The sequence below is a fragment of the Doryrhamphus excisus genome, chromosome 10 (assembly GCF_030265055.1).
Source record: "Doryrhamphus excisus isolate RoL2022-K1 chromosome 10, RoL_Dexc_1.0, whole genome shotgun sequence".
In the NCBI taxonomy this organism is placed as follows: Eukaryota; Metazoa; Chordata; class Actinopteri; order Syngnathiformes; family Syngnathidae; genus Doryrhamphus; species Doryrhamphus excisus.
Genome location: NC_080475.1, coordinates 13,547,817 through 13,565,151, shown reverse-complemented (window position 1 = coordinate 13,565,151; position 17,335 = coordinate 13,547,817). Strand labels below are relative to the sequence as shown.

General features: G+C 38.4%; 1 protein-coding gene across 1 annotated transcript; it reads left to right on the top strand.

Moving 5' to 3' along the window:
* The first annotated feature begins 243 nt into the window (after positions 1 to 243).
* Positions 244 to 16,650, top strand: LOC131136825 (protein-glutamine gamma-glutamyltransferase 5-like). The gene is made up of 17 exons (XM_058084089.1): positions 244 to 277; positions 359 to 496; positions 808 to 990; positions 2,528 to 2,764; positions 2,830 to 2,948; positions 3,023 to 3,151; positions 4,311 to 4,488; positions 4,562 to 4,697; positions 6,529 to 6,632; positions 6,703 to 6,942; positions 7,026 to 7,055; positions 7,786 to 7,836; positions 9,098 to 9,142; positions 9,264 to 9,470; positions 9,555 to 9,715; positions 11,010 to 11,149; positions 11,509 to 16,650. Exons 1-17 carry the CDS (start codon positions 244 to 246, stop codon positions 11,660 to 11,662), a joined length of 2,286 nt encoding a protein of 761 aa, XP_057940072.1. The 3' UTR covers positions 11,663 to 16,650.
* The last annotated feature ends 685 nt before the right edge of the window (positions 16,651 to 17,335 follow it).

Sequence of the window (17,335 nt, the reverse complement as noted above, 5' to 3'; positions counted from 1 at the left end):
TGAAAATTATTCATTCAGAGGGAAAAAAATGTACATTTTTTTTAGATTATGTTTGTGATTATGTGATTATGTTTTAGATTATGTTATTAGTTACAATTTGCTTGCCTCCAATTGACAATGCCCGGTACTCTCTGCATTGGAGGAAGAAGAAAAAAGTATTTGTGTACACAGCAAGAATGTGTTCATTCCTTCAGTAGTTTCTCCAGAAATGCATGTACTCTACATACAGTATACATGTACAGTATGTATCCATTGTTGACACCCAACCCTGTCACTGGTAATGACTGTATCAATTGAAGAGAAGACTAAAAGTCATATTTTCTGTTTTGTTTTGTTTTTTGATTGATTGTTCACTCAGAAAAAAGGGAGAGCAAGATTCTTATCAACAGGTTGGGCGGAGTTGACATTCTGACACTCCTTTTTCATGAGTTTCCTGCGGTGGAAATCAGTCACAGCATGGAGGCGGCCAGGCACACAACTAGGAGCAACAGGAACGGTACGTTTTCAATGAAAAGTCATTCATAATTTGATTTTATTTTATGCTTTTTAATAATAAGGCATAATGACGTTAACGACACTATATCAAAGTGTATAGAAAACATTTTGCACGTTCCACATCACGTTGTGATTTAAGCCAGTGTGTACACATTGTAGTACAGTGGATCCCACAATATTACAGTCAATGCTTGAGGCTAACTTCTCATCTGATTTTGGATCAATATTTGCAATAAAAGTGCTTAAGTATGCGCTATCTAATTCATTATCAATATTTTACTATATTTAATTAGAATTATTTTTCTTTCAAAGGCTCTAGTCGGCTTAAATTGGTCAACTTTGAGATCCAGGAGAACCATGAAAGCCATGAAACCCAAGGCCTGAGCAACAAGCACCTGGTGGTCCGGCGAGGAAGACCCTTCAAAGTGACGCTGATGTTTCATGGACGGCTGTGGAACCCCAGCACCGAACGTCTGGTCCTGCAGGTTTCACTAGGTGGTCTTCAAAACGTTTTTTATTCTCATTTTTCAGTCTCATGTTTGTACAGTCGCATGTTGCTAGGCAGAATTTGTATGCAGTTTAGCACAGTATATAACCTTTCATTGAGAAACCATAACAAAATTCTTGGTTTTCCAACCTTTTAAACCAAATACTACAAAAAAATATTTAAACAATATGTACTACTCGTACACATAGTGTTAAAGATCGATATTAATGCAAAGAAAACAATGCAATATGATTTCAATTAGGTCTCATTTTTCAAGATGGCGCCGCCCAGTACAAGCTAGTTTAAGCTAGACAACTCTGTGTCTTCTGCACTGTTTTTAGTGTTTAATAGTGCTTTATTCATTACTTTCTTATTATTTTGTGCCATACCGACCACTTATGCAAATGTGCAGCTATGGTTGTTCATCTTATTACGTTTGTAACTTGCCGTTTGCGCCATTGTTGACACTCGGGAGTAGCTGCTAGCAGCTGTTAGCATCCCTTCGCTACGTCCAATATTTGGATATCCCCGCGAAATATGGAGGTAGAGAAGCTGTATAGCGGAGGGAACGTGGAAAAAGACAGTATAAAGGTATTTAAAGCCGGCATCAACCATGTTTACCGTCTGTGCTCATGGGGAACGTGAGATATAAGCGCTAACTGCGCTAACCCGGCTACAGAGACTACGGTGAGTGCGCCACTATTGCACTGAAGATTGAACAGTATATTTAATTTTTTAATATATTTATTTATTTATAAAAATTAGAGAATATACTGGCTATTTTTCTCTAATATTGTTTAATTTTAATAACATTTTGCACACATATTTGGCTTTGAGTTTTGTCTAAATTCAGTTTATTCAGAGCTCTTGGAATAACAGGTTCTATAAAATATCAAAGACTGATCCCCCCAAAAATATTATTATTCTGGGTGGTTCAACATTTTTTATCATATATATTAATAAATTTAATACAGTGATATGTATAGCACATCAATTGTCTTGAACCAGTCATGATGTGCTATATATATCACTATATTGACACTTACTATGGTATCCATTATGTCATTGGATGGTCATATCACCTTGTACTTTGGTACGTGACAAAAATAAAATTAAAAAAAAATGAAATAAAATTAAATTAAAAACTTAAATTATATTAGGAAAGCAGGAAGTGAACAAATAACAAAAGTTAGACAAAAAGTCTAAATAATGAGATAAGAAAGTGATAATTATGAGATAAAAAGTCGAAATTATGAGATACAAACTTCTTCACTTGGCGATACGTGACAAAAAATAAAAAATAAAACAATTTTAAAATACAAAAAATAAAAACTTAAACTATATTAGGAAAGCAGGAAGTGAACAAATGTAACAGTTAGTGATTATAAAAGTACCAGATGGAGGGGTAGGATTTAATAAGCTTTGCTTCTTCCTACTCCTTTTGGACATGTGGAACTGTGAACTGATTATGTGATGCATTCAATTGTAATCTGATGCATGTTCAAATGAAATAAAACCATTACTATTTATTTCTCATAATGACAGGTGACATGTCAGCAAAGATGTTGGTCAGCTTCTCCGACAAATGGTTTGATCCGGACAGGTGGTCAGCCCGGGTGTACCCTGGTGACCTGCGTCGCCGTGCCATTACCATTCATGTCTGCGCCCCGGTCAGTGCCGCGGTGGCGCAGTACCAGCTCCTGGTCCACATTGATGGCACACAGGAGTCCTGTAGCTTCCTGGTGGGGACTTTTGTGCTCTTGTGCAACCCTTGGCTGAAAAGTGAGTCCATTATGAGTCTGGTAACTGCGTTAAAATGGAGACATGATGTACTTTTTGACTTCCAGCGGATCCAGTGTACATGCCGCTGAATGTGCAGCTAGACGAGTATATCAAGAGCGATTATGGCGTCCTTTTCATGGGTACACACGTGAACGTTATCCAGCGACCTTGGTCGTTTGGTCAGGTATGTACTATACGTATTAAATATTAATTATTTTTTGGTTGTTTCTAAGTAAAAAATAATCTATGTCTGCACAGTATGAGCCTGGGGTCCTCGAGGCATGTCTGCAGCTGCTCCAGTCCAGCCCTCAGCACCTCAGCAACAAGCACAAAGACTACGTTCTACGAGCAGACCCGGTTTACCTGAGCAGGGTCATGTGCGCAATGGTGAGGAATGATGTGTTGCAAAAGTATGCAAAACACAACACAACACGTCTGTTCTCCTTAGAAAGAGTTGCCAAGGGAGTGCTTGTGTGAATGCCGAGAGACCAGGTTTTACAACAAAAGTTTTACTTTATGATCATTTTTGAGCCGCTTGTTTGGGGTTTTGAAAGAAAAGTAGAAATCATTTCTTCGGGTGTCAAACTGTCGCCATTATTAGCTTTCGAAACTGTAGTTTATTTGGTAATGTTAATGGTTTTATTTCATTTGAACATGCATCAGATTGCAATTGAATGCATCACATAATCGGTTCACAGTTCCACATGTCCAAAAGGAGTAGGAAGAAGCAAAGCTTATTAAATCCTACCCCTCCATCTGGTGCTTTTACAATCAGTAACTGTTACATTTGTTCACTTCCTGCTTTCCTAATATAGTTTAAGTTTTTTTAATTTAATTTTATGGGGCGGCACGGCGGTCTAGTGTTTAGCACGCAGACCTCACAGTTAGGAGACCAGGGTTCAATTCCACCCTCGGCTATCTCTGTATGGAGTTTGCATGTTCTCCCTGTGCATGCGTGGGTTTTCTCTGGGTACTCCGGTTTCCTCCCACATTCCAAAAACATGCTAGGTTAATTGGCGACTCCAAATTGTGCATAGTTATGAATGTGAGTGTGAATGGTTGTTTGTCGAATGTGCCCTGTGATTGGCTGGCCACCAGTCCAGGGTGTACCCCCGCCTCTCGCCCAAAGACAGCTGGGATAAGCTCCAGCACCCCCCATGACTCTCGTGACGAAAAAGCAGTAGAAAATGAATAAATTAATTTAACTTTATTTCTTTTTTTATTTATTTTTTTTATTTTATTTTTGTATTTTGTTCCTGCTTTCCTAATATAATAAAAGAATATATTTTATTAATTTTTATTATTTTTATTTTATTTTATTTTTTATTTTTTGTCACGTACCGAAGTAGGAGGTGATATGACCATCCAATGACATAATGGTTACCATAGTAAGTGTCAATATAGTGATATATATAGCACATCATGACTGGTTCAAGACTCTTCATCCTTGTATTTAGCAAACATCAACTGCTTGTATTGTTTCTTGAATTGGCTATTTCTTTGCTAACAAAAAAAAAAATGGTTTTGCATGCATTCTTGTGCACAGGTGAACTCCAGTGATGACATGGGTGTGCTGGAAGGGAAGTGGGAGGGCAGCTACAAAGATGGCGTAAAGCCAACAGAATGGAGCGGCAGTGCGGACATCCTTCACCGCTGGTTGGCGTCCAAATGCAACCCTGTGCGCTATGGACAATGCTGGGTCTTTGCCTCGGTGTTGTGTACAGGTACTTAATTAAAATGTTCTTCTTACTTCCTGTTGAGAAGCTACTTGATATTTGATGCTTTTATTTTGTGCAGTTATGCGAGTGCTGGGAATTCCCTGCAGGGTGGTGACGGTTTTTAACGCAGCCCACGATGGAGATGGAAACCTGATAGCCGAAGAGTTCTACTCAAGCACCGGGGAGAGGCTGGGTATGTCGAAAGACAGTGTTTGGTGAGTATCGCTTACATCCACGGGAAATGAATATGTACCCGTCACTTGTGTCATCATTGACTGTAAATCAACAAGGAAGAACTTGCTTATCATGGCAGGCGACATTTCTATGTGGATGATGTGGATTGGTGTAGCCTAAATGATTCACTGATGACTAAATTAATATAAAAATGTAATAATAATAATAATAACAATAATGCCTTGCACGCTGCCACTTCCATATTCAGTTTATTACCATTTATAGTAGCAATGCTGAAGTTCACAGTCTGACAGCTTTTCCCCAAACACGACATCTCACCAGGTTATCTTTTGACACACCTACTGAAAATAGATGCGTGCATGGTTAGGACCCTTGTGGAACAAAATTATTAATTCATTCATTTTCTACCGCTTTTTCCTCACGCGGGGGTGCTGGAGCCTATCCCAGCTGCCTTTGGGCGAGAGGCGGGTTACACCCTGGACTGGTCGCCATGCAGCCAATCACAGGGCACATATAGACAAACAACCATTCACACTCACATTCATACCTATGGACAATTTGGAGTCGCCAATTAACCTAGCATGTTTTTGGAATGTGGGAGGAAACCGGAGTACCCGGAGAAAACCCACGCATGCACGGGGAGAACATGCACACAGAGAGGGCGGAAGGTGGAATTGAACCCTGGTCTCCTAGCTGTGAGGTCTGAGATGCTAACCACTCAACCGCCGTGCTGCCCAGAACAAAGTTGTATAGTCCCTTATTAACAGATTAGTCTTATGCAGCAAGAGAGTACATTTTTTTTAATCTTCTGAAAACCTGTTCACTGAATGAAATCCAAGGGGGCACGAGTCGATACCTTGTGGAGCACCCTTATATATTTCCCAGTGCTTCATTAGCCACGTTTACATGAGGAGTTTTTCTCTTTCTGTTCACCAAATGAAATCCAAGGGGACACAAGTCGATACCTTGTGGAGCACCCTTATATATTTCCCAGTGCTTCAGTAGCCATGTTTACATGAGGAGTTTTTCTCTTTCCGAATGGAATTTTTCCGAATTACCTTTCCGAAAGCAATGGTATACATGGAAAGGAATATTCCAATCACATGTCTACATGCGCCGCTATAATCAACCAGAATAGTCAATGGGGCATACGCAGTAAAACGTAAACATCAACATCACGTGATACCGACTTCCTCCAGTTTTTCTTTCACTTGTTGGAATAACTCCGTATTGCCAGTTTTCCGTTCGTCCAGTCTTGAAATTTAGTTTGGATCAAAAACAAACTTTCCGCAGCAGTGCAGTACCGATTGCTCGCCTCCATTTTTTTAAAAATCGAAGAACGTCTCGAGCTGCGCGTTATGTCATATCTCAGCATTCGCTGAAAGAACGCACCCGGGAACAGGAAAAGATAAAGTTCAATCTTGCTAATATTTTATAATTAAGCTCGGCACATGTTTTACATAGATATATGTATATTTTCTTTTTTAATAAAACTGGACATCTGAATGGCGTATAGAAGGGTTTAGATTCTGTTCCACAGATGGCGGTAATGCACAAGAAAGCTGCTTGCCAACCGCCAATAAACAACAGAAGAAGAAAAACACCACGAAGAAGAATGCAGTCTGACAACTTTCCGATTGAGCGGGTACAAGATACCTCAATCGGATTGGGGAAAGGAATATTCCACCCCTGTGAATCCCATTATATATTCATTCGGATTGTCACTTTTCTTTCGGAATGAGGTGTATACAAAGGTTACATTCTTTTCGTTTGAGCAAATAACCCGAATGGAATTGGAATATTTGTGTCCATGTATACGTGGCTAGTGTTAATTCCATGTGTATCCTCCAGGAACTTTCACGTGTGGGTGGAGTGCTGGATGCAGAGACCAGACCTCGGCCCCGGCTTCGACGGCTGGCAGGTTGTGGACCCGACCCCGCAGGAGAAAAGCGCAGGTGTGAGGACATTTTGTTTGTTTTAAATAACCAAATAAAATAATTTGTAAAATATATTTCCCCCCTACAGGGATGTACCGCTGTGGTCCTTGCCCAGTGGCAGCCATAAGGGGGCGCTGCCTCAGCACGGCTTATGACGCTGCCTTCATTTACGCCTCTGTTGACGCCGACATCGTGCGCATGATCGTGCGGTCGGGTCATGTGGTTGGCAAGACGGTGGACAGCGAGTGGGTGGGACGCTTGATATATACCAAGCACATTGGATCAGACACGGCGGAGGATTTGACCGGGAGTTACAAGAAAAAGAAAAGTAGGAATACAAAATATGTTATTATTTCTACTTTTGGTTGTTATTATTTCTATATTTACTGATGTTGATGTGTTTGTTTACAGGAGAGGAAAGATGCTTAATGATGACAGCATGTAAGCATCTTAACTACATAACTCTTCTACTTAAACTCCTGTACCTCTTCTTAGGAAACACTAACATTTAATATTTTACTTATTCTTATTTTCTGTAATATTAATTATGTATATATATTATAATGCATGTATTATTTATTTTACATTTATAATTGTAATAAAAATATGTTGTTGTATATTATGTATACAGCAGCATAATATACATATTGTATATTATGTATGCAGTTAGCATTTCGTAGGAAACACTAACATTTAATATTTTACTTATTCTTATTTTCTGTAATATTAATTGTGTATATATATATATATTTAAATATAATGCATGTGTTATTTATTTTACATTTATAATTGTAATAAAATAAGTTGTTGTATATTATATATACAGCAGCAAAAAATACATAATGTATATTATGTATACAGTTAGTGTTTCTTAGGAAACACTATAATTTAATATTTTACTTATTCTTATTTTCTGTAATATTAATGATGTATATATATTTAAATATAATGCATGTGTTATTTATTTTATATTTATAATTGTAATAAAAATATGTTGTTATATATTATGTATACAGTTGGTGTTTCTTAGGAAACACTAACATTTAATATTTTACTTATTCTTATTTTCTGTAATATTAATTATGTATATATATTAAAATATAATGCATGTGTTATTTATTTTATATTTATAATTGTAATAAAAATATGTTCTTATATATTATGTATACAGCACCCGGTTGTGACACATCCTCTCTTCCTGTATGGGGCAATTCCGGACCTGGTAAGTTCGTGAATGTTGCTTATACTGTTACCGTATGTCAGTGACAAGTTCATGGCTGGTGAGGCGCTGACTTTTTTTTATGTTAATACAGCTTGCTCTTTCACTCATTCAATAGCAGCCACAACATAAACAACACAAAACAAACAGTTGCCGCGCTTGCTCTTTGATTACAATGAACTTGTCAGCGCTATCAATGCTGGCTATACAGTTTGGTCTGTTGCTGTATGATGAATTTAAAATCATTCATTCATTTTGTGCCGCTTATCCTCACGAGGGTCGCGCAGGGGGGGTGCTGGAGCCTATCCCAGCTGTGTTCGGGTGAGAGGCGGGGTACACCCTGGACTGGTGGCCAGCCAATCACAGGGCACATCACAGTGATGTGATATTGAAGGTCTGGTATGAAGACCTATGTCATATGTCGTACTGATACAAAAATGTTATTGATCTGGTTGGGAAGCCCTGATAAGTTGTTCATTAACTTGAAGTGTGACTTGATGGCGGGTTTGTTACAAATGGATTTTTGCCTTGTTACAGAACTTTGACCTTAGCAGCACTTCCTTACTCCCTCAATAATAAAAATGTATATTAGAAATTGTAAATAATATTATAAATCAGGTATGTAGACAATTTAAAAAATGTAATTGTTTTTATAACTCCATTCTAGTAATCTAGACCTTTATACCGTCTTTTCCGTCGTCTTTTTTGTAGTGGCAAGCTACAAATGAACATCCATAGCTGCACATTTTGCTTAAGCCGTCGATGTGGCACGAAACAATAAGTAACTAGCTATACTATACTATAACTAGCTAGCACTCGTCGCCGCGCCATCTTGAAACATGTGACCTCCACATCTAATCCAGTCTATATCGATATGCTTGTTTTTGATATCGTGCTCAACAGAAATATAATTTATTCATTCATTTTTTACCGCTTATCCTCAGGGGTCATGGACATGCTGGAGCCTATCCCAGCTGTCTTTGGGCGAGAGGCGGGGTACACCCTGGACTGGTGGCCAGCCAATCACAGGGCACTTTTAGACAAACAACCATTCACACTCACATTCATACCTATGGACAATTTGGAGTCGCCAATTAACCTAGCATGTTTTTGGAATGTGGGAGGAAACCGGAGCTGTGAGGCCTGTGTGCTAACCACTCGTCCACCGTGCAGCCGAAGTTAAAGTCAATCAAACAATACTATTGCTTGATGATCTTACTGTGTGTGGTTTCATTGTGTAAATGAGTCTCATTCTTCTGTACAGAATGTTGCGTCACAGCTGGGCCCACACCTCGTGCAGCTGAAGCAGGTAAGGCACTCATTGGAAATAATGTAATCTGTTCCAGAGTCAAACTGTAGCCATCGTGAAAATAAACCTGTAACTGTACGGGTAATGTAAGAATGCTTTCTGTCTATATGATTTTGTCCAGACGGGCCCAGTATGGACGTGTCCCTCTCTATCGACAAAGAGCCAACCGCGGGCAAAAGCATCAACCTGACTGTGACGATAACAAACAAATCAGACCGCAAACGCGTCCTGATGGAGCACCTGAATGCTCAGGTGAAGGAATTCAACAGCAGCCCGCAGAGCAGCTTCTGGAAAAGCCACAAAGAAGTGTCCCTTCTGCCGTTTGAAGGCGAGACGCCACATTGAAATCATGAAAGAAAGCTTGTGTCATTTTTTTTTTAATTGTTTTGTCTTTTTATTTTCCTATGTGCAGTTTCCAAGCGCCAGCATTCCATCCCGCCATCTGAGTACGAGTCCTTCCTATCGGAGGATGACATTGTAAAGGTGTCAGTGGTCATCAAGGATACGAAAACCAAAGCGAGGGTGCTGGCTACGCAGGACTTCAACGTCAGCTCGCCTAAAATTCACATACAGGTGAACACATAGAATTTAACCTGCAATTTCATGGAAAGACAGTCGTAAAAAAGTTACATGTCTAGCTTAAAAATGCTATTTTTTCTTGCTACAAAATTCTTCATTTAAATTATATACTTTACACAGTATTTTTAAGTATTTTTGAGAAAATTTCTTTCAACATATTAATTAATTACAAAGCCTAAACAATGACAATACTGAAATGAAAGGGGCCCCGAGCTACTTTCCTGTGGAACACACCTAGCTTACTATTGGTAATGGTAATGGTTTTATTTCATTTGAACATGCATCAGATTACAATTGAATGCATCACATAATCAGTTCACAGTTCCACATGTCCAAAAGGAGTAGGAAGAAGCAAAGCTTATTAAATCCTACCCCTCCATCTGGTACTTTTACAATCAGTAACTGTTACATTTGTTCACTTCCTGCTTTCCTAATATAAGTTTAAGTTTTTTAATTTAATTTTATGGGGCGGCACGGCGGTCTAGTGGTTAGCGCGCAGACCTCATCGCTAGGAGACCAGGGTTCAATTCCACCCTCGGCCATCTCTGTATGGAGTTTGCATGTTCTCCCTGTGCATGCGTGGGTTTTCTCCGGGTACTCCGGTTTCCTCCCACATTCCAAAAACATGCTAGGTAAATTAGCGACTCCAAATTGTCCATAGGTATGAATGTGAGTGTGAATGGTTGTTTGTCTATATGTGCCCTGTGATTGGCTGGCCACCAGTCCAGGGTGTACCCTGCCTCTCGCCCAATTATTTTTTTAATTTTTTAATTTTTTAATTTTTTAATTTTTTAATTTTTTAATTTTTTAATTTTTTAATTTTTTTATTTTTTTATTTTTTTATTTTTTTATTTTTTTTATTTTTTTATTTTTTTATTTTTTTTATTTTTTTATTTTTTTATTTTTTTATTTTTTTATTTTTTTATTTTTTAATTTTTTTAATTTTTTAATTTTATCACCATTTTTGTCAAGTGTAGAAAACGGCAACCGTATACATGCACTGTTTATATCTCATAACTTTGACTTTTTATCTCATAATTATGACTTTCTTATCTCATAATTATATGGGATAACTTTTTATTCCAGTGGCGGCTTCCATATAACCCTGCTTATTAACAATGAAAACAATAGTAACGATTGTGTTCCATGCATGACAGAGCCATCCAGCTCAACGTGTTTTAAACTACCTGCATTCTTTTGTACGACCTGCAGCCAATAATGAATCAAAAAAAAAATTTTTTTTTTTTTAAACATGTATTTTTTGTGTGGTAATTGCATCACTCTACAGGTCGAAGGCGGAGACAGCATCCAGGTGAAAAAGGAGCATACAGCCGTCGTGTCCTTCATCAATACATTAAGCAAAACCCTGAGGGGCGCCGTACTGACGGTGGAGGGATACGGATTGTTGGCGGGAAAACAAGAAGCCAGGTATGTCTGTTGAGGTATTTTACATACCAGTAGTACTTCATGGTTGGAAGTATCTGAGGAATGTGGTATGAGAATGCTGTCGGGTAACGTTTTAACCACAGAGGGAAAAACGGGTGTGGCAAATCGGGATGCTGATTACACAGCATGATAATTGCACAGGTGTGCCTCAGGTTGGCCGCAATAAAAGGCCACTTTAAAATGTAGCAGTTTAACTGGTTAATTTGGCTTATTTTGCTGCGCGGTGGTTATGTTTTTGTGGTATATGGAAGAACTGATTACATTTCGGGGGTGATCCGATCACCCGTTTGCCCCCATATCTCAGGATGGCTATGATATGTTGTGATGTGATCTCTTCCCAGGATGAGTCTCCTGCAGCCAGACGAGAAGATAGAGAAGAAGGTTGTCATCATGGCGTCCACACCGGGCACAAAAATGCTCAGCGCCACCTTCTCGCATAGCAACAGCCCCAACATGGTTTCCAGAAGCTTCCACAAAGTGTCGGTCACCGCGTAGACACATTTATTATTCTGATTGGACTTTAATCATTATCACCATTTAACTCAGATTTTCAATTCTATTATTATGATTAGAATTTGGTTGTCACCTTCCATCCATCATTCATCTTTCGTTTCCTCATCCTTCATATTTCCTTTAATTCTTTCCTTTTTTCCTTCTCCCCCAATCTGTTTCCTTCCTTTCACTATTCACCCATTCATCTTTCTTTCACTATTTCATCCTTTCTACTTTTCATCCTCCAGTCCATCCTTCCTACTTCAATCTCTCCCTCCATTGTTTCTTCCTTCTTGCCTCAGTCTTCTATATTTCCTTACATCCTTCATCACTTCCGTACTTCCTGGTCTCCTTCTTACATTCTTTTCTATCAATCTATCCATCTATTTTTTTTTAAATACTTTATTTTATTCATTCATTCATTCATTTTCTGGAGTGCTGGAGCCTATCCCAGCTGTCTTCGGGCGAGAGGCGTGGTACACCCCGGACTGGTCGCCAGCCAATCACAGGGCACATATAGACAAACAACCATTCACACTCACATTCATACCTATGGACAATTTGGAGTCGTCAATTAACCTAGCATGTTTTTGGAATGTGGGAGGAAACCGGAGTACCCGGAGAAAACCCACGCATGCACGGGGAGAACATGCAAACTCCACACAGAGATAGCCGAGGGTGGAATCGAACCCCGGTCCTCCTAGCTGTGAGGTCTACGCGCAAACCACTAGACCGCCATGCCGCCCCCCAGCCAAATTTAAGTTCATCAATTCATCCTTCCATCCATCCACGCAGAATTAGTCAAATAACAAACAGTACTGTACATTCAATTAGTAGTAAGTAGTAGTACCGCAAACCACCGCTAGATGGCAGCATTTACGCGTCCGCCAATATCTGCTTCCTCTACAGCAGTCGCAAGAAAATCAATTCAATTTTACACTTAAGTCTCCTTCACGCTTCTTTTTCTCATAGTTCCGCATAGAGGGAATAAATATATACTGAAATCATTGAAATCAACAGTTCAGAGAGTGAAAAAGGAATCGAAGGTAAACCGTGTTTCGATAGCTTATTTGATGGATGCATGAGCGGGTGGATGGTGGGATGATGTCCGGGTGAACAGCTTGTGATGTCAGCTGAGTGTCAAGCAGACGCTAATCAGACGTCACGCTGGCTGATTTTCAGACAAATTAAACGTCAAGGGGGGAAAGCAGCCATCGCGACCACTAAAAAGAAGGCTATCATACATTATTAATGGACCGTACACACTCGTTCTTCTTTTCTTCCATGTCAATCATCCCTCTCTTTTCTTCCCTCGTTCCCCTTCAGGACTTGTGTGTGTTTGTCCTTGTTGACTTTTTTCTTTTCACCTAACTGACCATCTGTTGGGCCTCTTTGTTCTCCTACTGCTTTTTGTTTATGTCTTTTGTATCCTTTATCATTCCTGTTCATCCAACTCTTCCCTTGCTCCCTTCTTTCTATCATCCTTCCTTCTGTTTGTCCATCCTTTCTTCCTCTCATATCGTTCTTCCCTTTCATTCTTGTAAACTTCCCTTACGCATCCTCCATTCTTATTTCCTTCCCTTCTCATCCTTCTGTTTCTGTTTCCCTCCTTCCCTCATCCTCCTTTTTTCCCATCCTTCCTTCCTTCCTTCCATCATCAATGCTTTGTTGCCTCGTCCTTCCTTATTTCCTTTCATACAACCATCGATCCTTCCCCCTTTTTTTCCATCCATCAAACCTTCCTTCCATCTCTTCATCCATTCATTCATTTTCTACCGCTTTTCCTCACGAGGGTCGCGGGAGAGACCTGGACTGGTGGCCAGCCAGCCAATCACAGGGCACATATAGACAAACAACCATTCACACTCACATTCATACCTATGGACAATTTGGAGTCGCCAATTAACCTTGCATGTTTTTGGAATGTGGGAGGAAACCGGAGTACCCACAGAAAACCCACGCATGCACAGGGAGAACATGCAAACTCCACACAGAGATGGCCAAGGGTGGAATTGAACGCTGCTCTCCTACCTGTGAGGTCTGTGTGCTAACCACACGACCGCCGTGCAACCAAGCTCAGTACAATCATTCATTCATTTTCTACCGCTTTTTCCTCACGAGGGTCGCGGGTATGCTGGAGCCTATCCCAGCTGTCTTCGGGCTAGAGGCGGGGTACACCCTAAACTGGTCGCCAGCCAGCCAATCACAGGGCACATATAGACAAACAACCATTCACACTCACATTCATACCTATGGACAATTTGGAGTCGCCAATTAACCTAGCATGTTTTTGGAATGAGGGAGGCCGAGGGTGGAATTGAACCCTGTCTCCTAGCTGTGAGGCCTGCACGCTAACCACTAGTCCACCGTGCAGCCCTTTTCATCCATCATCAGTTCAAAGAATGTTACACAGCATCACTAACAAAAGTATTGGGACAAATTTGGAAACTCATGAACTGAACTGAAACTTTGTTGTATTGTTTTATATTGTCTCATGCATATCAGGATTATTATTGATTCATATTTGACCCTTCAGAAATGAAGCATGGATCCACTCCAGCTTCATCGGGACACATTTATTTTTCCGGCGCATTTGGGGTTTTAATTTCACGCCGCGTGACTTTTGTTACCAATAGCAACAAGAAGCAAGGGAAATGGTGAAAGTATAAAGTTTATACAACATAATAATAATAATAACATTGCACTACCACAGGGAATTTGAGCTGATGTACTTTCAGAGTAGAGGAAAAGCAGCACCACTGTATCATCACTTTTCCAATGAAAAGCATATACAGTATCTCCACAACAGAAAGAAAACATCAGGCTATTATTTTTCCAAGTAGAACAAACCGCCTGCTTTGTTTTTGTCCATCTATTTCTGTCTCGCCGCCTCACTTTTAAAACACCAAGAAGCATGTTGGAATTTGTCTGATAACAACACAGCCATCTTTTAACAACACGAGTGTCTTTCTGCCGCTTCCTTTTCTGTTTATCTCTTCTTGAACTGCACTTTTTACTTACTCGGGGAGTAGGAAAATACCACAGGGACCTCTGTTACAACATACGCTATATTATGGTAATGGTTTAATTTCATTTGAACATGCATCAGATTACAATTGAATGCATCACATAATCAGTTCACAGTTCCACATGTCCAAAAGGAGTAGGAAGAAGCAAAGCTTATTAAATCCTACCCCTCCATCTGGTACTTTTACAATCAGTAACTGTTACATTTGTTCACTTCCTGCTTTCCTAATATAGTTAAAAAATAATTATTAATTTTTTTGTCACATATCGAAGTAGGGTTAACGCAGTTAGCGTTCCCCATGACCACAGACAGTAAACATGGTTGATGCCGTCTTTCAAGACCTTTATACTGTCTTTTTCAATGTTCCCTTCGCTATGCAGCCTCTCTATCGCCATATTTCTACGGGGATATCCAATCATTGGACGTAGCGAAGGGATGCTAACAGCTGCTAGCAGCTACTCCCGAGTGTCAACAAGTTTTTTTTTTTATCACGTACCAAAGTAGGAGGTGATATGACCATCCAATGACATAATGGGTACCATAGTAAGTGTCAATATAGTGATATATATAGCACATCATGACTGGTTCAAGACTATTGATGTGCTATACATATCACTGTATTAAATGTATTAATATATAGTATGATAAAAAAAAATTTGAACCACTCAGAGAGCGCCATAGTTCCCCCTGTATTGTGACTCACTCCAGAATAATAATGATTTTTTGGGGATCAGTCTTTGATATTTTATAGAACCTGTTGTTCCAAAAGCTCTGAATAAACTGAATTTAGGCAAAGTTTTATTAAAATTAAAAACAATATTCGAGAAAAATAGCCAGTATATTTTCTCTCTTTTTAAACATAAATAAATATATTATTATTATAAATATATTAAATATATTCAATCTTCAGTGCAATAGTGGCGCACTCACCGTAGTAGCCGGGTTAGCGCAGTTAGCGCTTCCATCTCACTTCCCTCCATGACCACAGACAGTAAACATGGTTGATGCCGCTTTTCAAGACCTTTATACTGTTTTTTCCCATGTTCCCTCTGCTATGCAGCCTCTCTATCGCCATATTTCCACGGTGATATTCAATCATTGGACATAGCGAAGGGATGCTAACAGCTGCCAGGTGTCAACAAGTTTTTTTTATTATTTTGTATTTAAATTTTTTTGTCACATACTGAAGACAATGTGATTGTCTGAAATTGACATTTTTTTTTTGTTTTTTTGTCACGTATCGAAGTAGGAGGTGATATGACCATCCAATGACATAATGGATACCATAGTAAGTGTCAATATAGTGACATATATAGCACATCATGACTGGTTCAAGACTCAACAAACATCAACTGCTTGTATTGTTTCTTGACTTAGCTAGATCCCTCTCCTACTAGACACAGGCGTTGTAACATATATGTTGTATACACAGCGTGACAGTGATGCATGGTGTTATAAAGTAAGTGTAGCGTAAGCTCTCATAGCGGAGATAACCTGTCCTATGCATTGAATTGCCCCGTTACCCGTCACCATGTTCAATCTGTTGCATGCAACCTTTGCAGCATTTCATGTTTTATGTGTGCAGTGTTCCGCTTTAAAAGCCTAACAAGTGACCTATCGGGCTTCACCAAGGCTGTCTTTCATTGTGGATATGAACAGAGGTGATATATATGTGAGTACTTCTCTTACAATATCACTAATGACACACAACAAATGCACAAGTGCTGCAGTGGGTGGGTTGCTATGGTAACTCCAATACACATTCACAGAGCGTCTTGTTTGACCACTGCCCTTTTCCAAATGATAGGCCTACTTCCCGCAAGTGGTTTTACTGATGAGGGTCCATGCACAGTAATGGTCATGTGAAATCGATTTTATGGCTTTATATCTCCAGGGATGGCGTTCAAATACAACATGACGAAGCACTGTATCTGTACATTGATTTTTAAATACCGCTACTTTTCTCCAGACCATGCATCTCTATTGGTTACATTTTGGTTTCATTCATTGTCAAATATTTCTTAAAAATAATTGTAAAAAAAAAACAACAACTATTTTTTCAAAGATTAGTTTATTATTTATTTTATACATTATACATTTATTATACATTTTGTTTCATTCATTGTCAAATATTTGTTAAAAAATATATTTTTTATAGATTAGTTATTATTATTTATTATACATTTACATACATATAAATTTTATTATTTATTATACATTATACATTTATTATACATTTTGTTTTCATTCATTGTCAAATATTTGTTAAAAATAATTGTACAATTTTTTTAAAGATTAGTTTATTATTATTTATTACACATTTACATACATTTACATACATATACATTTTATTATTTATTATACATGTATTATACATTTTGTTTTCATTCATCGTCAAATATTTGTTAAAAATAATGGTAAACATTTTTTTAAGATTAGTTTATTATTTATTATACAATTACAAACATTTACATACATATACATTTTATTATTTATTATACATTATACATTTATTATACATTTTGTTTTCATTAATTGTCAAATATTTGTTAAAATAATTGTAAAAATATTTTTTTAAAGATTAGTTTATGATTATTTATTATACATTTACATACATATACATTTTATTATTTATTATACATTATACA

Bases quoted from the DNA above. Each gene is read 5' to 3' on its own strand.
- LOC131136825 (XM_058084089.1), top strand. From the start codon at position 244: ATGTATCCATTGTTGACACCCAACCCTGTCACTG. The intron at 3,152-4,310 runs GTGAGGAATGAT...TCTTGTGCACAG, and splicing joins GCAGGGTCATGTGCGCAATG to GTGAACTCCAGTGATGACAT. The intron at 7,837-9,097 runs GTAAGTTCGTGA...TCTTCTGTACAG, and splicing joins ATGGGGCAATTCCGGACCTG to AATGTTGCGTCACAGCTGGG.